The 26,070-nt window shown below is 33.4% G+C and overlaps 4 protein-coding genes across 7 annotated transcripts; 2 read left to right on the top strand and 2 right to left on the bottom strand.

Moving 5' to 3' along the window:
- The first annotated feature begins 182 nt into the window (after nt 1-182).
- LOC6646167 (phosphate-regulating neutral endopeptidase PHEX) lies at nt 183-2,103 on the top strand. Its single transcript, XM_002068767.4, has one exon. It carries the CDS (start codon nt 185-187, stop codon nt 2,039-2,041), a length of 1,857 nt encoding a protein of 618 aa, XP_002068803.3. The 5' UTR covers nt 183-184; the 3' UTR covers nt 2,042-2,103.
- A 3,029-nt stretch (nt 2,104-5,132) lies between these two features.
- On the top strand, nt 5,133-21,291 carry LOC6646168 (diuretic hormone receptor). 4 transcript variants are annotated; one of them, XM_023177795.2, is made up of 13 exons: nt 5,133-5,149; nt 14,597-14,795; nt 14,861-15,245; nt 17,999-18,119; nt 18,191-18,392; nt 18,455-18,551; nt 18,769-18,862; nt 18,927-19,087; nt 19,144-19,254; nt 19,999-20,184; nt 20,255-20,379; nt 20,587-20,637; nt 21,195-21,291. In XM_023177795.2, exons 3-13 carry the CDS (start codon nt 14,964-14,966, stop codon nt 21,289-21,291), a joined length of 1,527 nt encoding a protein of 508 aa, XP_023033563.1. In that variant the 5' UTR covers nt 5,133-5,149; nt 14,597-14,795; nt 14,861-14,963. The 4 variants fall into 4 exon arrangements, with proteins under 4 accessions (XP_023033563.1, XP_023033565.1, XP_023033564.1 ...); XM_023177797.2 differs by lacking the exon at nt 21,195-21,291 and adding an exon at nt 20,869-21,140; XM_023177796.2 differs by lacking the exon at nt 20,587-20,637.
- LOC26529898 lies at nt 21,082-21,751 on the bottom strand. Its single transcript, XM_015177721.3, has 2 exons — nt 21,698-21,751; nt 21,082-21,629 (listed from the first exon to the last, which is right to left on the bottom strand). Exons 1-2 carry the CDS (start codon nt 21,731-21,733, stop codon nt 21,288-21,290), a joined length of 378 nt encoding a protein of 125 aa, XP_015033207.2. The 5' UTR covers nt 21,734-21,751; the 3' UTR covers nt 21,082-21,287.
- A 1,051-nt stretch (nt 21,752-22,802) lies between these two features.
- Nucleotides 22,803-25,999, bottom strand: LOC6646169 (probable beta-hexosaminidase fdl). The gene is made up of 5 exons (XM_023177782.2): nt 25,613-25,999; nt 25,258-25,541; nt 24,611-25,194; nt 23,498-24,552; nt 22,803-23,197 (listed from the first exon to the last, which is right to left on the bottom strand). The coding sequence occupies exons 1-5, from the start codon at nt 25,613-25,615 to the stop codon at nt 22,943-22,945; spliced, it is 2,181 nt and encodes a 726-aa protein (XP_023033550.2). The 5' UTR covers nt 25,616-25,999; the 3' UTR covers nt 22,803-22,942.
- Between the last annotated feature and the right edge of the window lie 71 nt (nt 26,000-26,070).

The following is a 26,070-nucleotide window of genomic DNA, read 5'->3' as shown; positions in this document are numbered from 1 at the left end:
CTTTACCTATGTATATATGTTCCGGCCATTCCCCTTGCTTAAAGCTCCAAAGCAATGAGATCAAAGCTTCTCTCCCCCAGATAACATTCAATCATTTGTTTGTTTTATTTGCAGTTTAAAAAGTGGAATAATCATGACAGGTTTATTAATAATTCTAAGCGGGTTTCTAGTGACCAACGTAGTAATGGGAATCAATGAAATGGATATAAATCGTTTGACAGCTTTGGAGATACATAAAAATTTAAATGCAACAATATCACCGTGCTCTAATTTCTGGTCCTATGCCTGTGGCTCATTTTCCCAGCATTCGAAATACATTGACAATTTTCAACGAGTGGAGTTCAAGTATGCCCAAAAGATGGAGGAATTCTTTGAAGCCAACAATCTCAAGGATTTTGAAATCGAAGCACCATATTTAGTTGGCCAAATGAGAAGCTATTACAAGGCTTGTGTAAATGCTCCGAAAATGAATTACCAGCCAACTGAACTGATGAATATTTTAACTCCAACCACAAATAGTTGGGAATGGTATGTAGCAAAGTTGCGAAAATATGGCTTAAATGATGTCTTTCTACATGAACAAGTTGATGTGGCTTATAATGATTCATCAAAGCAAATAATACAACTAAAGATGTCCGAGGCAAATACTTTTAATCCGAGATTGCTCTTGGAGCTAGGCAAAGATGCAGAAGAAAGGCAAACAATTATGAATCTCTTGAATGCCACTAGAAACCTAGAAGAAAAATGTTACGAAGATAGGGATACATATTCTTGGTCCCTAGAGGAGTTAATAAAAGAAATACCCCAAATTAATTGGCAAATATATTTTCAAGAACTCCTTGACCTCAAGGAAACTGATCTCAAACGTTTTAATCTACGCTTTGAAGTCAGTCAGTTGGAGTGTTTGAAGGAATTGGGAAATCTTTTAAAAACTAAATCATTGGATACAATTTTGCCATATCTAAGACTACGTTTAATGATGCATCTAAGGAAATATCAAGCCAACCTAAATTGTGTACATCATATGAGAGCTTTGCTGCCTCTTGGAATGACTTACATTTACAATAAATATATATATCAAAATCGTATTGAAGATACTCAAAAGATGGAGGAGATATTTGCAATTTTAAGAGGAACCTTTAGCAAATATGTAGAAGCCAATCGCTTGCAGTTAAAATCAGAGGAATTAACTTATGTGAGAGATAAGCTGAATGCCATGAAATTAAAATTGGGCAATTTGCCTGAAGAGAAGTCATCAGAATATTACAATGAACACTATAGAAGAGCCAACTTTAGCGATTTTGATTTTATAAAGAATCTGGAACAGGCTTTGGCTTTGCGTACCTATCTGCAACATGCTCCCCTCTTGGTCAATGAATCTCGCCTCCAACTCTATCAATATTATGTCAACGATGATGTGACAAAGGCACGTACTTCTCCTTATTATGAGAATGAAAGGAATACTCTAATTGTGCCATTGATATTCTTGCAATGGCCTCTATTCGATCATCGACAGCATCCAATTTTTGTACAAAGTTTAATGGGTTTTATTCTCGGACACGAGCTAAGTCATGCCTTTGAACAGGAAGGCATACTCTACGATTCGTTGGGCAACGAATCCCCTATGGGTTGGCAAATAAGGCAAAGTGAGTTGTTTCAAAACTCTTTGCAATGTGCAGCTGGAACACCATTTGCATCACTAAAGGAACGACTGGCGGATCTGAATGGCTTGCAGTTGGCATATGATAGCTTCTTTGGTCTACACCATGACTCCCAGCTCTTTGAATATCGTCCGTATGAATTTGAAAGTGAATTTTTAGCACCACAATTGTTCTATTTGAGTTTTGCGCAATTCTTTTGCGGTTCATTGCCTCCAGTCCTGGGCCATGATATGGACGATGTGCGTGTCAATGTGAGCGTGAAAAATATTCAGCAATTTGCCAAGGATTTTAAGTGTCCACTGCAAAAGAAGCATCACGAGCAGGAGCAGCAGCAGCAGCAGCTGAACTACTGTCAAATGTGGCGCCCATCTCAAGTGTAATGAATTGCATAAAAAGTTGTGCAATCTATTCAAGGTTAGACTAGAAGAATGTCTCTTAAAAAGTAAAATTTGTATTCAATATGAAACTAAATTCTAAAAATTAAAATAAGAAAATGCAAAAGATACATTTACTACTAAGTACAATGATTTCTAAAAATATTATAAATTTTTAATCCTTCAAATGGTCCATACAAACTTGAAGAATTTTAAAAATTGTAATTGTTCTCGAAACGAAAATTCCAAAATTAATAACAAAAAATTTAAAAATCATCAAAATTGTAAAAAATTGATAAATTTAAAATTTAAAACTGATTACTAATTGTAAGTGTTAAAAATCGAATAATAAATTTATTACTTCTTGTGTTTGTCAAAAACTAAATATATAGTTTTGTTCGACGTGCAAAACTGATTTGAATAAAATATGCAGAATTAAAAAGAATAATATTAATAAGAACAAAATTATGGGATTAAAAAATATAATTCTTATTTAAAAAAAAAAAGTGAAAACAAAACTTGATAGGATAATTCCTTGGATTATGTCGGATAAAAAAAACGAATATATTGAGGGCGTACATTTTATTATACATATTTGAAATTCTAAATAATTTAAGGAGTGTTCCAAAATATGTGACTTATTTGAAAATGGTAAAACAATTTTAAACCTTATGCATAAAACTTTTGCAGATTGTTGTTAAAAGATTTTTAACTTGGCCTTTGTCAAATCAAGTTCAGTTTAAGTTGCATTTCTGTATCAGTTCTTATATGCCCTTTTTGGCGGGCTACCAACATTTGTGTGGTCTAGGTTTCAGATTGTTCGTGAAGAGTAGACAAAACCCATTTAACGGCCCATTCAATTTGATTGTCAATTGCAGTTGACAGGTAAGTGCAACCAGCACAACGTCAATTGAATGCTAATATCAAAAGGAAAAAAAAAAAAAGAAATCTCAAAACAAAAAAAAATAAAGAGTGCAAAAGATAGAGAGAGAGAGAGAGAGACAGAGAAGAACCAAACACAAATGCCGGTCTCAGTGAAAGCTTCTCCACTCACACATAAAATGTTCTCCGAATTCGCTCTCTAGCGGCACACCCACACATTGAAGCTCTGAGAAGCTTTCACCCACAGAGCCACAAGTTGTTGTGCCCTTTGATAATACACAGTGGTTGAAAAGTCTAATATCTTTAACTAGTTGATCAAGTATCAACTAGGAACTAGCTCAGTAATGAATGTAAGGATAAAGGTCAGCTCTTATTTAACCCTTTAAGATCTCACATCAAAATGAAATATCGAATGGTAAAATATATATAATTTAGCCTATTATATGAATGATATTCCAGCTACGTTTTGGCTAAGAAATTCTGTGTTTTGTTCATTAGCATGAATCAAATTTGGCATATTAACCTTATATATATAATAAAACATGTTTTTAACTAGTTTACCTTTTTTTTCTTCTTTTAGCTCAGCGTTAAACAAAAAAGATATATATATATAACAATACATTTATTTTTAGAAACCAAAATTGGTGTTCAAAAGTTTTCATTTATGGAATTAATAATACTTTACGAAATTTAATTTGTAGGCAGGTTAAATACAGTGATTATGAATATCAAAATGTTCTGATTAGTATGATTTTTAGGATTTTAAAATATTAAAATTATAAGCTACATATAACGATAGCGATTATTATCAGTATGTGTGTAATGAAAATTGTAATTCTTTTGCTTTTCGTTCATATGGCATACCCTGCGTATACGTAATGGTGGAACAAGTTACTGTAACCGATGTAAAATCTATATTGCGATACTTGGTGATTTTATTGTTAGTAAGGATTTTCAATATATTATATAATATAATATATAATTTTAATAACTTATTCTATCATTTTATCTTTTTAAAGTTGGTATAGGATGCCGAAACGTCCTTCCTTTAAGTATCCTGGAAACTTTTTTTTGAGCATCCTTAAAACTTTTTATTAAAACTTTGGTTAAATCTACCTTTAAACTTTCTTTATAATTTGCTTTCAAACCTTCGATTAAATCTTTTATTAAAGACTTTATGCTCTGACATTTAGCATATCTGATTTCCCATCTTCCACAGTTTTCGATTCACACAAAAAAATCTCATATGTTCTCAGATTCACTAAAACTTCTAAGAAATTATTCAAATATACATATATCTTAAGAAATCACTTTCACTTCATATTTTCTTCCTTATTTGACAATTTTCTTTCTTGCATTTCTTTTAATTAAATTCTTCTAAATTAAAGCTTTCCCAATAACTTTTGCCCCACAGTGCTTCACTCAGGTATCCTGCTTGTTGCTTTTGCTCTTTGCCTTGGGTCAGGTTAGTGTGTAGGTTTCTGTGGTCTGCCATTTTGCTCTCACTTTGTATGGCTGAACCTCTGACTGAGAGTGACTTTGTGTGTGTGAGAGAATGTGTGTTTGAGTGTGTGGGTGTGTGGCCGTATTGGTGTGCTTTTCATTTTAGCGCCGGCGGCGGCATGCAAAAGTCTAGGGCAAAGCTCTCTTCTTGTTCTCATTCTCGGCACAGTTTGGCGCTGTCCATGGGGGGAGATTGTTGCGTTGTCGTCGCAGTCATCGCAGTCGTCGTCCAAAGTCGTAGTCATCGTCGTCATTCGAAGTCGTTTGTCGCAGTCTCAGTCGGAGTCACAAATTTTGTTATCGTCTAACGTAGAACACACGGTTAACAACGGCAACGCGTCGTCAAAATACGTTGATTTAATCAAACAAACAAAAAAAAAAAAAAAACGGGAAGAAATCTTTATATTATTGTGACAGCATCCGTCTTGAAACGCCTACGAACCACGAGGACGGGGGTAGACCATAGAAGGCCCTTAGGCCAAAAACGAGTCAGACCATCTTAATCTACCATAAATATATTGGTTTTTGTATGGTTTTTTACTAGAATTATTCTCAAATCTAAACACAAAAGTGGTGAATGTGTCATGATCTTATAAAAAAAAAAAAAACCATCAAGTGTGTGTGTGTGTCTGTGTTAAGTAATATAAAAAGAACAACAAAGAATAAAAAATAAAAATGTTGCAAAACAAATGATAAAGGCGATAAACAATTTAAAGCTTTGAAGAGCATGTGAGTGTTAGTTGCTAATTTTTTTGAAAATATTTAACTGATAAATGCACCCGCTCTATATAGTCGGTATCTACATACATACATATATATTGTATGGTATATAGACAGTGTATCTGATAGATACAAATTGAAAGAAAATGCCTCACACTCAACACATAACCAATTGAGTAAATATGATTTATAAAGAGCTGGCCGAATTAAAGGCGATGATCACTTAGCACTGATTTAATACCCATTAGCATACACAAAAGGCCCACCCCAAGCTCTAAATTGAAGAATAAAGACTTTTTAAATTTAGAGTCTGAGATAAGAAAACAAGAAAATTGCCAACACCCACTGACACCCCCTCTAACCCACCCACGCTTTTTTCCATCTGTCTCCTCTTCTGTCCTTGTTTAATTATGCATCTTAATAAGTATTGCATTTCCAATTGTTAAACCCCGCCCCAATCACAATCTTCTTCTTCTTCTTCTGTTGTATGCACCCACATCTTCTGTTGACCCAGTATAAACATTGTAACATTTTCACCAGAATGGAAAATAAACATTTAAATAATAAAACACAGAAACAGAATAAAAAAAAAAAAATGAACGAGTAAAAATAACAACAAGAATTGACTCTATGTTTAAGGAAAAGCAAACGCAAGCAGCGGCAGCACAAATTGTTTATGGCTCTTGAATTTGAATTGTTAAGTAAATAAAATAAAAAAAAAAAAACACCAACAAAAAAATAAGCAAAAATTTAATTATATTTGAGTGTATGAAAAAAGAAAAATAAATGGGGAAAACAAACTACATTGTAGAAACAAAAAATGGGTTCTACTTAGCCCCCTTCTTCCCCCTCATGCCACTGTTATGAGTTATCAGAAGTTGCCTACATTCTGCTGCCAATTGGCCACTTCAGTAGCGCTAAATGAATGCGAGTGCCTACCACTTGGAAATGCAGTTTCTATGTTTTCTAGTTCCTTTTTTCTAGTTTTTTTTTTCGTTAGCTAATTGCGTTTTCTAATAATATAAATAGGTATGTGACTATATTGAGTCTAAGTAGCTAGTGTTCTGTGTAAGCACTTTTATTTTTAATTGAAACAAATAAATAAATGCACTTGACTAGTTAGTTTATATATAGAAATGTCGCAGGAATCTTTTATCTTTGAAAACGTAAGTCGATTAACTACATATATATGTCAACCATGTATTCACTGGGGGCCAACAGAGTTAACTATAAACATTAAAGTAGAACTAAAAGTTCCAGATGATCAATTTATGTCAACTTTTGAAATAGACAAGGAATGTGTATCAACACATATGTACAACGTATTTTAGACTAATATATCGCTTATAACTCCAAAGTTATATTTTACAATTGTTATGAAATATTATAAAAAATATGTTATGGTTAATTTGTACAAATTTTTTGATTGCTAAGTATATCTTAAACATGACATTTCACATATTCAATCAATTGCATTTGATATACATACATAAAAGGTTTTACCTCGAAGCTGCTAAGGTCCCCTTTAGTAACATCATACCTATATTTCTGGTTGAAATCAAGACGCCGGCTTCAGCTTCCCAATCTTCTAGGACGGACATCCAGCAGATCGTTTGCATACGCACAGGTTCTCCAGTCTATGGAGCAGCGCATCTATCATGGTGCTTCAAATGACATTCGCGAGTGAATTCCACGTCAGTCTATAAAAATCAGCTAATCATCTTCGGTTTTCTGTTATTACTTAAGCTCATAATTAGTAATTACTAATAATTAAAAAAAAATACTAAAACAATGTGGGTAGAGTGGCGCTGGGCAGTCAAAGTTTGATGGAAAAAAAACAGCAAAATCCGAAAACATATGGCCCTCTAGATCGCCTAACGGTGGGCTATATTTGATTGCTCAAGTTGGAAGTGGGGATCTAAGAGAAAAATTTTCTTCCACAATACGGATATTTTAACTCTGAAACTGGTCAGGTTTCACTATCCAAAAAGGAATAGCCTGCAAAATGCTCGATTCTCCCCCTTAAAACACTTTAAAATAATGATCAGATATGTAATATCTAAAATTATTACTTAAGAAGCATTTTCTATCGTCTTGCATGATTCAAAAATATTGTAACTTTTTATGGTAAGCCTTTAGTGTCATTGGTTTCATCTACTTGCGAAATGATTTATAAAGTTTTTTCACTTCTTAGAAGTAAAAATGTTTAGGTTATAGAGAGGTTTATGGTGGAAAGGAGACTAACTAGAATTTTCAAAGCTTTCATACTTTTGTTTTTCATTTGTTATGAAGCAAAATTTAGTAACTTTAGAGACAGTAAGGTAATATGGCAAGGTTAAGTTAAAGATACATTTATACCTAATCTGGTTGTGAATTTTTTGGTTTTTCCAAATGTGGAATATTTATTTCATATAAAATATACCAGCAAAACCTCAGTAAAAACGTAGACAATCTTTTAAGTGGTTGCCAATTTAGTTGTTGTAATTAGGAAAGCAAAATTTTTAACAAATCATTTATTAAATAATGTGTAAATATATATCGAAGTAATTTTTCTTTTTGTATTGATGAGGCAAGGACATTAACAGCTTAGCTTCATATAAACGACTGAAATAAAAAAGAGACTTAAAACCACTTGATGTAATCGAGAAATTGAAGTAGTCTCGAGGGGATAAGTTCATGTCCTCAAAGGAGTTTGCAATGATGTTTGAGTGCTGGGCAGTGGCATATGAGGAGTGGCACCTGTTCTAGCTCTTTTCTCTATATTTCTTTTACTTAAAGTAATATATATTTTGAGGAAACTGTTATAGCATTTGCTTGCCATTATATCTTCTTTTTTTCTATAAATTCCAATTTGTTAAAATGTTCAATAAATTAAGATTAAACTTAAAAGTCTTCACATATAACAAATAAAACTAACTCATAAGAAAGCAAATTGGTTTTTAACAATTCATTATTTAGATTATATAGTAGAGTATCATAAACATCCATTAATTATCTCAGTCAGATCCGCCTTGATATATAAAAATGAACTACGTCATTTTATACACGCAATTTGTAGTTTTGTTTTTCTCAAGTGAAATAAAATACTTTCTTGGAAATCTGTCTACCAAGTGGACTACTATAATCTGATAAAAGAAAGAACATCTGAAGAAGCAAGAAAGGTTCTTTGAAGGACGAAATGCAAATGGAATTTTAAAAGTTGAACTCCTTATACACATCAACTCTTTAGTCTTTGATGGAACGCACCATTGAATGCCCCTTCATAAGATATTTTTATTTTAAGCATACTCTTAAAATTAAACCCCTTCCTAAGCAGCCTTCGAGCGCTCCTGACTGCCGCCTGTTGCAAATGAAAAGTAAATACAAAAGAAAAACTTTAAAAAACAAAACTGAAACTCATGAATTTGAGATATATCATGTATATTGTATATCTACATACAAAAGTATATATATATATGTATTTATCTACCAACCTGCCTACCTCTACATTCATTCATACATACATATTGTTTATGTCTGTCTGGTGGGCATTATTATTATGCATGTGGCCTGTGTTTTCCCCTATGCCAGATGCTTATCCAGTTCCTGTTTCTGTTTCTGGTTCTGGCTCCTGATCCTTGGCCTGATGTGGCACGTGTGTGTGTGTGTGTGTGTGTGTATTTGTTCTGTGTGTGTAGGCAATAAAATGCCCGCAGCTTTTGCTTCAAAAAAAAAAAAAAAAACTTGCAAATGAAAATGAAATTATCTGTGCGGCGCGCATAAAGCAAACTTTACAGAAATGTTACGCCCTCGTAACGCCCCTACCAAGCGCAGCTTCCCCAACCCACCCTACCCCATCCCTGACATCTTGGTGTAACCTTTATGCTAAGTTCAAAGCATATTTGAAGGAGATTTTCTTCTTGTTTCATTCGTTGTTGTTGTTCAAAGCAATAAAATTAGTCCATATGAAATGAAGTCAAAAGTTGTCTGGCAACGCGGCGTATACATGCTATTGATATTGCGTATACGTCGTGTGGCCGTACGGTCCAGAAGCAACTGGATTTTCAATTTTGTAAACTTTTACTTGTAGTTTCGGTTTGTTTGTTTGGCTTTACATTGTTTGGCTTTGCTTTTTGATTCTCTCTACGTGTATTTGTATGTGATGAACAACTAGTGGGCGATTGAGGCAGGGGCACGGCCATCAATTGATGGGTAACTGAGCGACTGGTTGACCGACCGACCGACTGACTCACTGACTGACTGACTTTTCGCTTATTTATTTGCTTTTCCAGCAAAAACAGAAAAAAACAAAATGAGAATGTAAAAATAAGAAGAGAAAATAATGAAAACCATAAATATCGTTCATAGCGCCTGAATGCGTTTGGCATTTTGTTGCTTGATTTGTTCAACAGCTACCCGTACCCTCCCCACCCATCCTCCCCCTACACCCAACTCTATCTGACTCCTCTGTATGTGCCTGTAACTGGGTTTCTCTGTACGCTTCGCTGACTGTGAGCATTCATTCATAAAGTTTATATTATATAGTAATATCTTTGCCTTTCTCTCTTTGTCTCTCACTCTTTATCTCAATCGTTTTCGATATGTTTTTATTCGCAATTTTTACGTGCTTTTTATCACGCTTACTTGACATATGGCATTGGCTTAAAGACATTTAATTGATATGGTCATGATATCAGTTATTAGAAGCAACACTGACAGAAAAATTAACAACGATATTTTTACTTTTTATAAACCATTAAGTGAACAAATGAACGGTAAATAACAGCAGTTAATGTGTATTGGATGAACCTTAAGAAATTTAAAATTTTTCGGTAACAATTTGTATAATTTTTTCGTTTCTGATAAACATATTTTAATTTGGATTAAAGTTACTGAAAATTTTATGTTATCAAATCTTTTATTTTCAGCTAATATTAATTTGAATTAAATAAAAAAAGGTTAAATTTATAAAGAAGGTTAACAGTTTTATTCCCTTATATATTCTTTTAGATATGTATAAATAACAAACCAAATCTTATTTAAGAACAAGTTTGACACCTCGAGATAAATTTTGTATGGAATGTTTAATAGAAAATTATAAAGAAATATGAAAAGACTATCTAAAGAATTCAAATTAATTGAGATTATATTCTTTAACGAAATCTGATCAAATTTGATTACTTCTCTCGCTTCCAAATCGTTTCTATATCAAGTTACTAACATTATAATACCTAAATAAATTCAAAAATTTGCCAATTTTCCATGTCAAAAACCCAAATTTACAGAACAAAATAATTTATGAATATATTTCTTCACCCATATTTTTGCCTCTTCCTAAAAAAAAAAAATCTGTTGTATTTTAATACCTTCTTAAAAACTTGCCAGTACATTTACGCAACAAAGTTGAACAAAAAGTTTAAATTTTCCAATTAATAATAGTCTGTAATTTCATTTCAGTAGGGGGAAAAAGTTATACATTATGTGATTCAAAAACATATTGAAAACTGGACTAGCCTTAAAAAATAAAATTTAAGTCAACCTCTTGAAAATGTAGTTTCCCTTTTAGAAGGATATATATATATAGAGATGTCCTGGAAATTTCAACTGTTACTGTTTTTCCTAGTTTTGCCACACCTACAAATTCGCCTAGTTCAAGGTGCACTAAATTGAAACAATTTTTGAAAAATAGTCACACTATATAATTATAATATAAGACAATAAATAAAAATCAAAAATTGGTAAACACAAATGAAAAGATTTCTGCATAAACTCAAGCGATATTAAAAACGAATGATTTTTGCGAAATTAGTAAAGCAAAATCATCATCAATGTCCTTGAAATGTTTATCTAATATTTTAATGTCTATTGTAAATATTTACCATTTATAAATTCCTCTTTAAAAGCTCAAAACGTTTGAAATTAGGTCAATCAGTGGAAGCACTTTAAAGATAAGATAGGTATCTAGTTTTGATAATGCTTGAAACTTATTCAACATTTCTGATAGAACAGAACGGTTTCCTTTCAATCTTGGTCATCTATCAATCTAACTGCCTTTAACTGTTGTTTTACTTGAGATTGATATGATGTATATTTCTTAAAGTGTATTTCTAGTTCTTTATCGTAATGCACATTTCCGATATCTTTGACAGATAGAGGCATGTGCCTGTCACAATGATACTTGACGCGAGGATTGTGGGAATTTTTGTGGGGTGGGGGAAGGGGGAGAACTTTTGGCGGCAATGTCTGTCTTCATTTATATTTGTTGTGGCGCATTCATTGCACATGCTTGCCGCCAATTTATTTTCCATTTGTTTTGACACTTAATAAATCATTAAATAGTTTCTGGGCAAATAAAATATCACACATACGCCCGATTGGCTCCCGATTGGAAAAATATAAATTTCTATACATTTCTTTTTTCCCCTTTTTTTTCCTTTGGATTCGTTCATTTGCTTATTTACATTGGCAATACACAACATTCAGACATTTTCTCCGTTGGGGCGTATTCAAGATTTTCAGATTTCAGTTTTTATTTATTTATTTTATGGTCTCGCTAATTGTGCGCATTTAAAGGCCAAATTAGTCGCTACAGTTGAGAAATGCTTATGGCTGCTGATAATCATCTTAACCATCATCATCATCATCCTACTAGCTGCCAAGCTGCGCTCCATCTCCTTTGTCACACACGACCGTTCAAATAATGCGCTTGTTTGCCCTCTCATAAATAAATCGGAGTTAAGCTCTTTTATTTTTGATGTTTTTTGGCTACTTTCTACTGTATGTGGCAGCAGGGGCCAGATGGCTTTTGTGATTGTATGGTTTCTCAAATATTTAAGCAACGCGTGCCGCCTACATGCGTCTATAGCTACACACACACACACACACACACTAGCACAATCAAAGACCCATATATAAATTTTAAATTTTTGCCGGATTCTGGACAGTTCGAATAGACGGAAATTCCGTTTAGCTAAATCTATTTATGGCCTTGGCAAGATCAAAGACGTTGCATTGCATGGTCAAGCATTTGCGCAAATGCATTTTAATTTCTCATAATTAACGTTTGAATTTTAAACGGAATATGTCTAACATTACCCATCATCACCATCACCATCAACATCAACATCATCAGGAGCAGAAGACCCCGGGATTGGAAGCTTCTCTTCATCAAGCTGCAAGTTTATCTTTTCCGTTTGACATTGACAAAGCTTCTTCAACTCTGTGTTTTAGGGGCCACGAGCTTGCCTGTTATTTGTTCATTAATAAATAACTTGACACTCTTTGTTTTAATCACGGTCTCTCTGCCACTCCACTCATTCCAGACAGCCAAAATTTCATTATCATGTACTCGTTGCTGTTACCAGTTGCCAGGTGTATAACCTAGGTTACGTTTACCTTACCTTTACCTTACCTTACCTTACTCTACCTTTACCTCAACATTCAACCACATCCCATGTTTGGCGTATACATCTCATTCATTTGCTCATCTGTTTGCCCATCTGTGTGTATCTCAAGCTTTGTTTTATCTCAATCAGCAGATGAAATTATCGCCCCCTTAGGAAGAAACAACAAAAAAAACAACAACTCTCTATCTATCTTCATATATCTGTGTACTTCAATTAAGTTTATGCCTGATGAAATGCATGAAAAAATTACACAAAGGAAAAAAATCTGTCTTAAAGGAACTTTTTTGTGCCAGAATTTAATATCAGAATTAGAATTTCATTTCAGTATTTATAAGCCATAATTCGGTAAAGTCTTTCACATCGAATAAATCGTTGAAGATTTAAATATTTAATACCATTAGATCGAAAATATTAATAAACATTTTTTAAATTTTTGTAAGTTGTTTTAATATTTTTTGGTTGATTAGCAGATTTTTTTTTAAAAGTCGATGTTAACGGTCTTTGAGTCTTACCTACAGAAAATCCTAGTAAATAAATTCTCAAAAAATAAAAGTGAAATTTTAATTCAAGCCTTGATCCTTTCTAAGATACTTCTCAGATTAGTCAGGACAAATATATCAAATGATTATTAACCTACTCTTTGTCTGTTAAAAGATGCTTAGTTAGATCTCTAGAGTCTATATAAAGGAACAAAAGTATTAGTTTCCATTTATTTGGTTATAAATTTAAGAGCAATACTCTAGATATTTAATTACTATTGAAATTCTTAAAGGTCATTCAAGTTGTACGTAAACGTTCAATTTCTTTTAAACTTTACAATCACCAAAGTTTGATCAATCTTAGTAAATAAAATTAGAAATTAAAAGTAATTAAATATAAAAATCAGAACATTTTTAAGCATTTTTAAATGTTTAATTCTTTAATATAGAAAAAAAACGTTTTGTTCTATTTCTAAAATTTATGAATCCTCTTAAATTGGTTCTATTTTAATAAAAGATAATTTTAATTCATTCATTTGTTCTCCTCGTGCTAATATATATACATTTGATTTATGAGATTAAGATACAAAGAATTTAATTCCATTTAATGCAAAAAGATTTTGTGAATTTTGAAATATATGTATATGCATATAAGTTGTTTAAAAATAGGATTTTCTCATTGTCATTATGTGAAGCAATTATTAGGATGAACTTTTAAGTCATAAGCTAAAAATTCCATCTTGGTAAAATGTTTGATTGTTTGTTTTATAAATTTTTGTATCACTATCAATTTCATTCAAGTATTCCGCCATATGGTTAAATTATTTATCAAGCTCACGTTTGCAAGATTTTAATCACATTCATTAGAACAAAATTGCAATTTAAAGATTATGGCCAGCTAATGTGTAACTAATGATGGGGAGTAGATAGAGACCAGTTTTGCTGAAAATCCAAACAAAATGCATTAACATTTTTCAAATGAATGAGAGAGAGCGAGTGTGTGTGCGAAAGGTAAAGAGCAAGGCCAGGTGTTTGTAATGGCCACAATGTATAAGGGGGAGACAGAGAGAGACAGAGAGAGAGGTTCAAAAGGGGAAAACTAGGTGGTAAAAGTAAAACAATTCTCCAGCTAGGGTATGGGTATATAAAGAGTGCAATTAGCTAGCATTTGCCATATGATTAGAATTACACATATCATTTCGGTTCAGTTCATTTCAGTTGAGTTCATAATTGCAGCCACGCCCTATAGAAAAAAAAAAAACTGCTCTGAGGCGGCAGTTTCCCCCTATAAAGATTGCCTATTTACTTATCTATATATTATCTGAACCACTCCGTGCCACGTGATTTATATATGATTTCGTATTATTTGTAGAGATTTTTATAGCATTTAACAAAAAGTCCGAAAAAAAAATAAAAATTGCCCCTGCACATAGAAATATATGCTGATGATTTCGGTCCGTGACTTACTTTTTATCTGAGATAATAGTCAGCAGATTATAATCAGCATTCTATTATGTATATATATATATGTATATGTATATATTTTTCGGTTAGTTGATATACATATTTCTTTTTTCTTGCAATATTTACAGAGATTCTCTCAATTGTTTAATTGCGCAGCAAAAAGTTCAAGACCAAAGCCGCAAACCCCACGCCTCGTTGACAGTTTAAACAAAACACGAATAAGAAAAAGAAGAAGAAGAAGGTGCCAGAGGTGAACGAGACACCTAAAAGCTGCCCCTGGGTGAAAGTCATAAAAAAGTGCAACATTGTTGTACATATGGCTACATAGTAAGTGCTACTACTACTATTTGCTAATACCACTAAAAACAGAAACTAAAATAAACCCACCAAAGGAAAAAGAGAGGTGCATTAGAGATAGGGACCACAGAGTGTGACAGAGAAAGGTAAAGAAATAATTGCATTTCTGCAACCAAAACCACCCACATCGACGGCGCCATGTCCGATGACGATTTACGCGCTCTGGTGGAAAGTCTGGATGACGCCTCACCGGAGCATATTGCCAATGCCATAGCCAACTTTTCACTGGACATGCTGGAGAGGGCCAGTACACTAATTGGAACCCAGCATCACCATCGACAGCAACACCAGCAGCAACAACAACTACAACAACAACAACAGCAAAATCAACAGCCGCCGCACAGTGGGGCGCTCATCATCAATCGCACACTGGAACAACAATGCAGACAGCAAACTGAGTTCGAGGCCAGCCAGCAAGGGGTGAGTATATGAAGGAGGGCAATGTGCAAAATCCATATTTCGACACAAACACACAAAACTTTCCACTTAAATGAGAAACTTTTAGCATAATCCGCAAATGAATTTTCCATAGAATTTCACCAGGAAAATAAATAAATAATGCCAAACTTTACTTAATGTCATTATTTCTATATATAGATATTTTTTTTTTGTCGATATAAATATCGCATGTTTATTTGCATTTTATAAATATACGAAATCCATGAATGAAACTCAATTAGTTGTAGATTTTAGCAAGTTTTTTGTTTATATATTTTCATTTGTCATAACCCTGAGGTTAAACAGCAAAAAATTGTCAACTAAATGCCAACCAAGTTGTTATTATTCGCGTGGCTTTCAACAAAAAAAAAAAAAACTTTTTATCAGAGGCGTGTATACTAAAAGGGGATTTAAAGGAGAAAGATTGGCATTAAAATTTAATCTTAATCCTTAAGTGAAAAGAAGGAAAATCTTCTTCTTTAGTTAAATTCATTTTGACAGATTCTTTTGTTTAAAACTCATTTGCATAAATGTAAATTGTTGATGGGATTCGAATTGAAATTGCCTAAATTATAAACCTAAGACATTTGTATAGATTTGTATTTTCTTTTGTAGTAGTTACAAATTTTTAAAGTGGACCTTCTTTTCAACTTTATAAAAGAACTTGATATTGAACTGAATAAATTAATATTTAAATGCAAGTCTATCAGAAATTAAGCCTAAAAGTTATGTGTTTTATGTTATGCTATTAAAATTGATTTTTACGCTAAAACTAGTTGCGAATTATAACTAGTTGAAGCGAAAATCATAGCTTAGAACTTGAAAGGTAATTTTATCAAGAAATAAAAGTCTGTCAAATTCCGTTATTTACGAAAAAATAAAAAAAATCTCAGAAATTTTCGTTTTTTGGATTTTAAAGCGTTTGCGAACTGTCCCAAAACTAGTTGAGAATTATAACTAGTTGATGCAAAAAGCATAGTTTGGGATTTCAAAGGTAATTTTATCAAGAAAAAAGAATAAATTCGAGATTTTTGCTTTTTGGATTCTAAAGCGTTTGCAAACTGTCCTTAAGAACAAAAAGCAACTTTGATAGAACAGATTTTAATAATTTGAAGAATGCTATCAACATTTTCAAAAAATTTTGAATACAACAGCAATAACAAGCAGGCTGCAAAGGATCATAAAGGACAGTTCATCAGTCCTTGACTGCTCTCACCTATAAAAATTAAAATACAATCGAATTCTAATGAATTTTTTTCAAAATAAAGGAAACAACTTATATCTTATTGGATAATTTCATTTTTAGTCAATTTATGAAAACAACTACGCATAGAAAAACACTCCACATGGCCTCTAGTTCGTAAGAAATCTAAATTGTTTGTTTATATTTGTGACTCATATGCTTGTCAAGTAGTTGTGTCTAGACCAAGTCTTATATGTCTTTGAGGGAATTTCGAGGCACGTGTAGTCATAAGAGAATGTAGCCTTTTTGCTTCACCAGTTTTGAAATATACAAAAAATATGATGGAATAAAATGTAAGAATTGCGATTGGAAATATCCAGTCATTTCCTTTCCTGTGTTCAGCTAAGACTTCTCGGTAAATGGTTTATCAAAAAGTATATTATTATTATTATTGACAACCATAAATTGATAAGCCCCAAGATCTTGTAATTTATTAGGTTACAAATTTTTAAAATCAATCAAAAATTGATTAATAAAGAAAAAGTTAAAAAGTTTGATGTAAGAAAATTTAAAAATTCATTGCAAATTGTTTAGAAAACAAAGTCAAATTTTATTTGTTTATGATTTGTGATTTCTTTTAATTGACTCAAATTTTACCATTCCTTTCACTTGCCACATCCATGACAAAAAATATGTAAATGATGATTTGTGTATTATATAATTTATGAATTTTGAAACGAAATATGTTGTGAAGGCCATTGCTTATCATTTAATGCTTGCGGACAAGCCTCTAAAAATTTGACAGAGAGAGAGAAAGAGAGAGACAATTGAGCTATATAACCTAAAGGAAAAATGTCAAACTGATAAGAGGCAAAAATTGTAGATAGAAAATCAAATGATAGACACAGACATTTAATATGGCCAATATGTGTATTAAATAGATTTGTGCAATTTATTTTGATTTTGATTTCCATGCCGTTAAAAGACTTGGCAAATAAAATAGATGGCCAATGCCAGTAGGTCGTATACTTAATATTAATATATATGATAATTTATAGCAGGCAAATAAAGACTGTATGTATGGAAGACCTAACAGAACGGAAGAGGAGGTGGAAAGTATGTATATAGACGGCAAATTTGTTTAGTTTTTCGTACACGTAAATAGATTCAATTGATAATGCTCGTATGTATATGTATGTACACTGTATATTTACCACATCCACAAGAGAAATCGTTTGCTTATTTATATACAAGAAAACTAAAAGATGTGAGGAAGAAATTCTCTGAGAAAATGAATTCTGGAAATTTCGTATACCCTATCAAAAGTGAAAGATGCTATTATGAAAGGTCAGGGCTTTTGAGTTTTTATGTATAGTCATCTCTATCTATTCGTCATATCAATCAAAATGAAATTCGCTTTTATGACAGCCATAAACGTCTTTCAGACAGCTGGAACTTTTCCACTTTTAATGTGAATAATTTCTGTTAAATAAACACAAGTCTTTATCTCATTTTCTACTTTTCGGTAATTTCGGTATACTCAAAATACCAGTTGCCACAAAGCTGCCTCACCTCATTTGATTCGGTTCTCTGTTGGCCACGAACAAATGCCGGAACATTGGCCATTCTACCCTGCTTTGAGGAGTTCAAGGGGGTTCATTATGATACCACAGGTAAGTAAGATTAACCTCTCTCTCTCTCTCTAGTCTAGTTTTCATTCATATAGTATTTTTGCTTTCTTTAGAGAATGCCACCCGCATGTGCTTTTCGAATGGCACATGGGACCATTATTCCAATTACGATCGTTGCCATCAGCAATCGGGCTCAGTTCCTATAGTGCCAGATTTTTCACCCAGTGTCGATCTGCCAGCCATTATCTATGCCTGTGGTTATTTTATAAGTTTTGCCACTCTTGTGGTGGCTCTCATTATATTTTTAAGCTTTAAGTAAGTTTAGAGAGTGAAATTCTTTTACTGGCCTTATTTAATTCTCCATTTTGTTCTCTTAGAGATTTGCGTTGTCTGAGAAATACGATACATGCGAATCTGTTTCTAACCTATATAACCTCAGCTCTATTGTGGATTCTCACATTGTTTCTGCAAGTGGTAAGTTCAAACTGTAAATGATTTAAGTAATTTAATTAACGTTGCCCCTTAAAGTATGCAATGGTCAGTTGTAAAAAGATAATTTAACCACTTTTTGCTACATGACTTACCGAAAATTCTTTATTGCCTGCATATAACATACTTTAGGGGGTAAAGGTACTTTAATTTTAAGTTACGAGACCAGCAAAATTCATTTATTTATGTATTTACTTCAAAGATTACCACCGAATCTAGTCAGGCTGGCTGCATTACTTTGGTCATAATGTTTCAATATTTCTATTTGACCAATTTCTTTTGGATGTTTGTGGAAGGTAAGCAAAAAAAATTTAATTGATAAACTTTACCAATTATAATTATTTATCTTTTATATTCTAGGTCTATATCTGTATACATTGGTAGTGCAAACATTTTCCAGCGATAACATAAGTTTCATAATCTATGCTCTTATTGGCTGGGGCTGTCCGGCATTATGCATTCTGATATGGTCCATAGCCAAGGCGTTTGCTTCACATCTCGAAAATGAGCATTTCAATGGGGTAAGCTGTTACATGGAAATATATTGAACATAAATATTGAACGTGATATATTTTAGTTGGAAATTGAATGCCCTTGGATGCGCGAATCTCATATTGATTGGATATTCAAAGGTCCCGCTTCAGTGGCCTTGCTTATCAATCTAGTTTTCCTTATACGCATTATGTGGGTAAGTTAAGAAGTTCCAATTATTAAAAGTTCATACTTCTAAAGATTCTTAAAGATATGCATTTTAATTTATAATAAATAATAGTTTGGGTTTGGGATTCAGTGATCAAAATTTACTCGACTTGCTGCTGTAATTTAGTTTTCTTTACCAACTAATTGTAAACTAATGTCCAATCACTAATAGATTTTTAAATATTTCCTTTAAGTTATGCAATAATCAAGTAAAGAATTGAGTTTTTTAAAACAATATACAATGACATTTTAAATTGTACCTGAAAAAAAGTCGAAATTTGTTCCATTCAATGTTTCATTTTAAAGGCTAAAAGACTTTAAATTCGAATTTCGAGCTTAACACACGAGAATGTAAAACTTTATTAAGGATTAATTGTATAACTAATTTTTCTCTATTTATGAATTTATATACATACATCAATTTAATGAATACTTGATTCAATATACAGCTTAAGAAACTTCTCCAATATGTTTTTAAACGTTTAAATGCATTTAAATTAAGAGTAAGATAACATTATTGGAAGAGTAGATAACAGTATTAAAATTTTTAATTTAAGAAACGTTCTCATGAGAATTGGTTATCATTTGAGCTACTGAAATTTTTTGTTCAGCTTAATCAGTTCAGCAACTAATAAATATGTTTTCCTTAAATGCTTAACCCCAAATGAACTAGATCGAAGCCATCTAGAAACAACTTATTAATAGCGTCATTATTAAAAACACTTTGTTGCAGGTTTTAATAACCAAACTACGTTCCGCTCACACGCTCGAGACGCGACAATATTATAAGGCCTCCAAGGCATTGTTGGTCTTGATTCCATTATTTGGCATAACATATTTGTTAGTTTTAACTGGGCCCGAACAGGGCATAAGTCGCAATCTCTTTGAGGCCATTAGAGCCTTCTTGATAAGCACACAGGTAAGTAGACATTTTTGTAAACTATATAACATTTCTCTTTAAATTTGTATGCGATCCTTGACTTTTTCAGGGCTTCTTTGTGGCCTTGTTCTATTGCTTCCTCAATTCGGAGGTGCGTCAGACACTAAGACATCGTTTTGTACGCTGGCGCGAGAGTCGAAATATACATCGCAGCAGCTCCATGAAGAATCGCAGGTGGGAAATCTATATATAAATGTTATAAATTAATATTTGTTTTAAATTAAGGCATCAACATTTAAATGTTGTCAATTTGTTTGTCACTCACATCATTTGAATGGGGCTTCTAAATGTTGTGGCTTTCGCTTAAAAGAGAGAGACAGAGAGATGAAAATTTGTAAACTAAATTATATATACATATATACAATAAATTTACCCTTTCAGGCAACGCACATCCAAAGACTACTCGCTGCGGTCGCGAACCGAAAGTCTACGGTGCGTATCACATTCGAAAAAGAATAGAAAACCTATAGATACATATATATAAATAGATAGATGTAGGATAGTTTCATTTAAATGTTGCTTCTATCGCCTAAAACACTTCATTTGTTTGCAATCATTGTCCCATATCTACTACCTTGCACTTTTCTATTTACTTTTGATCTTTCAAACATTTCTTTTGCCATTTTTTAAAAATTTTCTTTGGTTCTTTTGTTCTTATTGTAGACTGACTTCCACAAGTCCCGTGCCCATTGGACACTATGAATGACTCCAAATGCCATAAATCTACACCTACACCAACAATATGTACACACACACACACACACAATACCAGAGAGATTTCCTTTTATACTATTATATATAGATTATTAAACCCCCCCAACCCCCATGTCCTGTAAATATATCTGCATGTTTTTTATGTCTTTAAGTCTACCAAAATGTAAAGTAAAGTAAAGTATTATTTTTTATACCAAAAACACGAAAAAGAACAAAGAAATTCCCCAAAAACAACGTGAAATTGTTTTCTTTTACATCTTCCGCTTCTCTTGCAGCACCGAGGAGTGTGTAATCTGCCTGAAACCTTCACCACATACACGTCTTGGCTCACTCAAACGATATCACAGTATTGATCTCTCGGATATTGTTTAAACACTGTCAAATTCATAGCGCCGAAGACGTTCAGCGAACTGACCGAATACAAAGCCCTCGGCATCGTATGTGCGATATAGTCGATACCACTGCTCATTCACATAACGATTCTGAAAAATGGGCTGGCAATGTTTTGGAAAATAATCAATTGATCCTTGCAGTGCCCTTAGCAAATCAAATTCACACGGCGAGTGTAAGATTTTCAAATTGCCTCCTTCGGCAAAGTTGTCATCTGGTTCCATTGGCAAAGGATTTTCAAGTTGTCTGGCTATATGTCTAAGCGGAGATGGCGCCACTTCTTTAGCCACGGGTCTGTTTTGGCTTGATTCCGTTTTTATCTAAAAAAAACAAAAACATAGAAATTAATTTGCTAGCCATTTGGTTAAAATTAATAATATTTACTTGCCATTACAATAAACAGTAGAAGTAATGCTTTTGTCATAACTTATTATCCTTAAAATGGGGAAAAGAAAAAGACATCTAAAGAAAGTCTTGCTTAGTTTTGGACTTGTTTTTGTTTCTTTTATTAGTTTGGTTGTTTTGTTTTGTTTTTTAAAGTGACTTTGAGTTACAAGAAAAAGGTTGAAAACTAAAACTAAATTTTTGATTTTTTGTTTTTTGATATTCTCACTTAAGTACTTAAACAATTTTCAGGATATTCGAACATAAAATGTAACATTTTTTGTTTTGTTTGTTGTCGTCTCTGATTAGTTTTTCTTTAATTTTTAGCTACTAAATTTGCTAAAGTGCCAATGCGTGCAAAAATTTTCATTATAATTCTAATACTAAGATTAATTTTGTATTATTTTTGTTTTTGTTTTGTTATTTGTTTAAGGTCACCTTGTTTGTATCACTGAAAATGTAATTTAAAATTAAACTTAAGGCAACAAAATATCAATTAGACAATTAGAAAAGAGAGCAAGAATAAGAAACTAAATCATTATCAACATTCATGGCGAATAAAAATTCTTCTTCTCGAAAAAAAATATTGAAAAAATATGCATTAAATGAAAATAAAACCTTTTCGATAAAAGATCAATCAGTTCTCTAAAATCTACCTGTATATATATATATATAAATATTAAATATGATGTATATAAACCTAATTGGGTGTGTTCTTGTATGAAATCTACATTAAAACTAAAACTATGAACTGCTATCGGTTTTAATCACTCTACGTCCATTTGATCATCTTCTCATCGAGGATTTGTTTCCCTTTGGGGGGATGGATATTTGGGTAATGATTTGTTAATGGTTAATGGATTAGAGGATCACATAACCTCGTACGGTTCGTGTGCGCAATAATTCGTAATTAATTGTACTAAGTTTTTTGTATCAAAATAAAAAGAAATTCGAGTTATGGTTAAGAGCTGTGTCATGCGAAACCATTTGGAACAGTCAATCGCCTGGTATATTTATGTATATATCGTGTGTGTCAGTGTGTGTGTTTTTTACTTCACCTATTCGTGGACGCCTTTTTTGCCATTTTCAAATATCATAAAAAATAACAATTATACTAATAACTAACTAACGCTCATTTGGGTTTTATTTTTTTTTTTTTTGGGAAGGGGAGCGAGAGGTCATTTTTTTGTTCTTCTTTTTTTTTGCAGGTTTAGGAAGGCGGCGACAATGAGCCTGCTTAAATATAATATCAAATGCATTCGCCTGGATTCTGCGCACAATATTTTGGAAATAGAGCCTCAGCTTTAATGCCCAATTCGACCAGACGATTGCGAAATATTGAGATTCGTCGAAATACTTCCGGCGGTACTATATCAAAATCATGATCATCATTCGGATCGGACCATAAACGTTCGGCCAGACCACCAGTTCGAGGCCACAGTCGATTATCCAATTGATGCTCATCGACTTGTTCTGTCCACATGCAAGCCTCGCCTCCAAGAATCTGTAAAGTGAAGTTGAAAATGTTGTATCAGTATCAGCAAGAAAGTATCAGCAGAGGAGCTGAACACGCTTATTTTCAATACAGGTAACTTATTACTATATGGTATTCAGGATCATTGGTCTATAGGACTTTAAAACAACAACTTGTTTGGCATCTCTCAACTATTAAATGACCAAAATATTGAAATATTGCTATTAATTAAATAGTAGTTTCAGAATCAGCAGATTGCAAATAATATATCAAGACATGGAAAAACTTTCTAATCACAAAACAGAAACCAAACGGAACTCATTGTTCTACCTGTTTTCGCCTCTTCTTGTCCAGACGCATGCGTTCCCATGGCCGATGTTTGTAGATATTCTGCCAGGTGCGATATGGTGAACAAGCCGCATCTCCTGTGGCACGCCAACTACCGAAACCGCAATCCAAATACCAGGCATCCACATGAGAGAATATCACATTGTAACCATTATCGAGTAGATTGTGATTCTCTTGCCACGTGCCGCTCCAGACTTGAACAGTGAATTGACTATTTGGAAGACATTTGGTATTGGTCAAGGCGCTCGACCATACGGCCAAATATTTAGGCACTTGGCCACCATTGGCTAACTTTAATCTGGCCATGGTCTGTAGCATAAAATCACACCAAAGTCCACGTAAATCCGTATCATTGAAATACTGAGCCCAACAATCTAGGTTCACCTCGTCGCCGCCCAAATGGAAAAAATCCGTTGTGGGCCCAGTTAGCTGCAGCAGCTCCTCGTAGAGTCGCTGTAGTATGAGGTAGGTGTGGTTATTCTTCGGATTCAATTGTCCGCATGGCGGTTCACCGCAATAGAAACTCCATGGCTGTTGATTAATGCACAAGGCCAATTCGCCGAGTCCCCGTTTGGGGCCCCAATCCCAACCATTGCCCGCATGGGCAGGAGCATCAATTTCCGGGATTACTTGTACACCATAGATTTTGGCAAATTCTGTTATCTCTCTCACATCTTGCTCCGTATACGTTTCACTCTCCGAATAGGCACCATATTCCGCCATCTCGGGATAGTAACGGGAAATGTAAGGAAAACTCTGAGCATCTGTCAAATGCCAATGGAAACGATTCAATTTAGCCAAACCCATGGCCGAAATGGTACGCTTAATCGATTCCACTGAGAAGAAATGCCGCGAAGTGTCCAACATAAGGCCACGATAACGAAATTTTGGTGCATCACTTATAACACTCTTGGCATAGGTGTGCAACAGATGATCCTCATCATCGTACCAGATGATCTGCTGCAATGTAGAAAGGCCATGACGTGCTCCGAAATAGCTATGCGCTGTTATATGAGCCAAAAGTCGTCGCTTTTCCACTATAAAATTAAAACTCATTAACTCATTTATGGTTTTTGGTTCATTACATGGACTTACATGTAGTTTTCAGTTGATAACTTTCATCATTATCCATATTAAAGTTAATATCCCCTGATTTTTGTACGCTTATTTTGATTTCCAAGCTGTCCACATCGCCCGCTTGTTTTTCCAAGCTAAATGTATAGCCAAAAATTGAGGATCTCTGATTTTCCCCATCTAATTGGGAGCGCCGTATTACAGATTCCCCACTGGCAGGCACTGTATCAGCAGCAGCGCCGCCAGCACCACCAGCAACAGCAGCAGCTGATATACTTGAGGCAGAGTTACTAATATCTAATCTCTGAATTTGTCTTAAGTCCTTGACAAACCAATCGAAGGCCACTTGCAAAAGTTTATGCACCTCGCGGTGCGGTGTATCCAAATTGAGTTGGACATCATCCGTTGTGAAGCGTAGAGTATGAGAACTCAGCAGTGATTTAATAGTAGGATGAGGCCAAATATTAATATCCCCACAGGTCATGGAGCATGAGATGAATGATATACGTTTCTGTCCCTTGCCATTGCCATTAGCATTGGGATTAAACGGCAGACGAATGCAACGATCGTTCTCACATTTGTAGGTCCAAGTTTTCTCAATGGGTCTAGAAGGTTAACAAACGTTATTAAAACTTAATTTTAAAAAGCTGTTAATTCGAGTTACTCACATGGCAAATGCTGCACCATCTTTATGGCCATGTCTCGGCTTCTCTAAAGCGTCATTGTAGGCTTGGGTCTTGATCACTCCCTGATTCCAATATAAAACTGTTAGAATGAAAATCGCTCCAGAGACCAGAACCAATAAAAAGCGCCGCAAACAGACGGCCAGTGACATCTTATTGTCATCTGGTTCCATTGGCAAAGGATTTTCAAGTTCTCTGGCTATATGTCTAAGCGGTGATGGCGCCACTTCTTTAGCCACGGGTCCGTTTTGGCTTGATTCCGTGTTTATCTATAAAAAAAAAAAAGCAAACATAGAAATTAATTTGCTAGCCATTTGGTTAAAATTAATGTATTACTTGCCATTACAATAAGCAGTAGAATGGTTTTGTCATAACTTATTATCCTTAAAATGGGGCTAAGAAAAAGACATCTAAAGAAAGTTTTGGACTTGTTTTTGTTTCTTTTATTAGTTTGGTTGTTTTGTTTTGTTTTTTAAAGTGACTTTGAGTTACAAGAAAAAGGTTGAAAACTAAAACTAAATTTTTGATTTTTTGAATTTTTGTTTTTTGATATTCTCACTTAAGTACTTAAACAATTTTCAGGATATTCGAACATAAAATGTAACATTTTTTGTTTTGTTTGTTGTCGTCTCTGATTAGTTTTTCTTTAATTTTTAGCTACTAAATTTGCTAAAGTGCCAATGCGTGCAAAAATTTTCATTATAATTCTAATACTAAGATTAATTTTGTATTATTTTTGTTTTTGTTTTGTTATTTGTTTAAGGTCACCTTGTTTGTATCACTGAAAATGTAATTTAA

This window comes from Drosophila willistoni (assembly GCF_018902025.1).
Source record: "Drosophila willistoni isolate 14030-0811.24 chromosome 2L unlocalized genomic scaffold, UCI_dwil_1.1 Seg72.1, whole genome shotgun sequence".
In the NCBI taxonomy this organism is placed as follows: Eukaryota; Metazoa; Arthropoda; class Insecta; order Diptera; family Drosophilidae; genus Drosophila; species Drosophila willistoni.
This window is presented reverse-complemented; position numbering and strand designations above follow the sequence as displayed.

Bases quoted from the DNA above. Each gene is read 5' to 3' on its own strand.
- LOC6646167 (XM_002068767.4), top strand. From the start codon at position 185: ATGGGAATCAATGAAATGGATATAAATCGTTTGACAGCTTTGGAGATA.
- LOC6646168 (XM_023177795.2), top strand. From the start codon at position 14,964: ATGTCCGATGACGATTTACGCGCTCTGGTGGAAAGTCTGGATGACGCC. The intron at 18,863-18,926 runs GTAAGCAAAAAA...TTTATATTCTAG, and splicing joins CTTTTGGATGTTTGTGGAAG to GTCTATATCTGTATACATTG. The intron at 20,380-20,586 runs GTGGGAAATCTA...TTACCCTTTCAG, and splicing joins AGCTCCATGAAGAATCGCAG to GCAACGCACATCCAAAGACT.
- LOC26529898 (XM_015177721.3), bottom strand. From the start codon at position 21,733: ATGACAAAAGCATTACTTCTACTGTTTATTGTAATG. The intron at 21,630-21,697 runs GCAAGTAAATAT...TGTTTTTTTTAG, and splicing joins TTCTACTGTTTATTGTAATG to ATAAAAACGGAATCAAGCCA.
- LOC6646169 (XM_023177782.2), bottom strand. The intron at 25,195-25,257 runs GTGAGTAACTCG...TTAACCTTCTAG, and splicing joins GATGGTGCAGCATTTGCCAT to ACCCATTGAGAAAACTTGGA. The intron at 23,198-23,497 runs GTAGAACAATGA...TTCACTTTACAG, and splicing joins ACAAGAAGAGGCGAAAACAG to ATTCTTGGAGGCGAGGCTTG.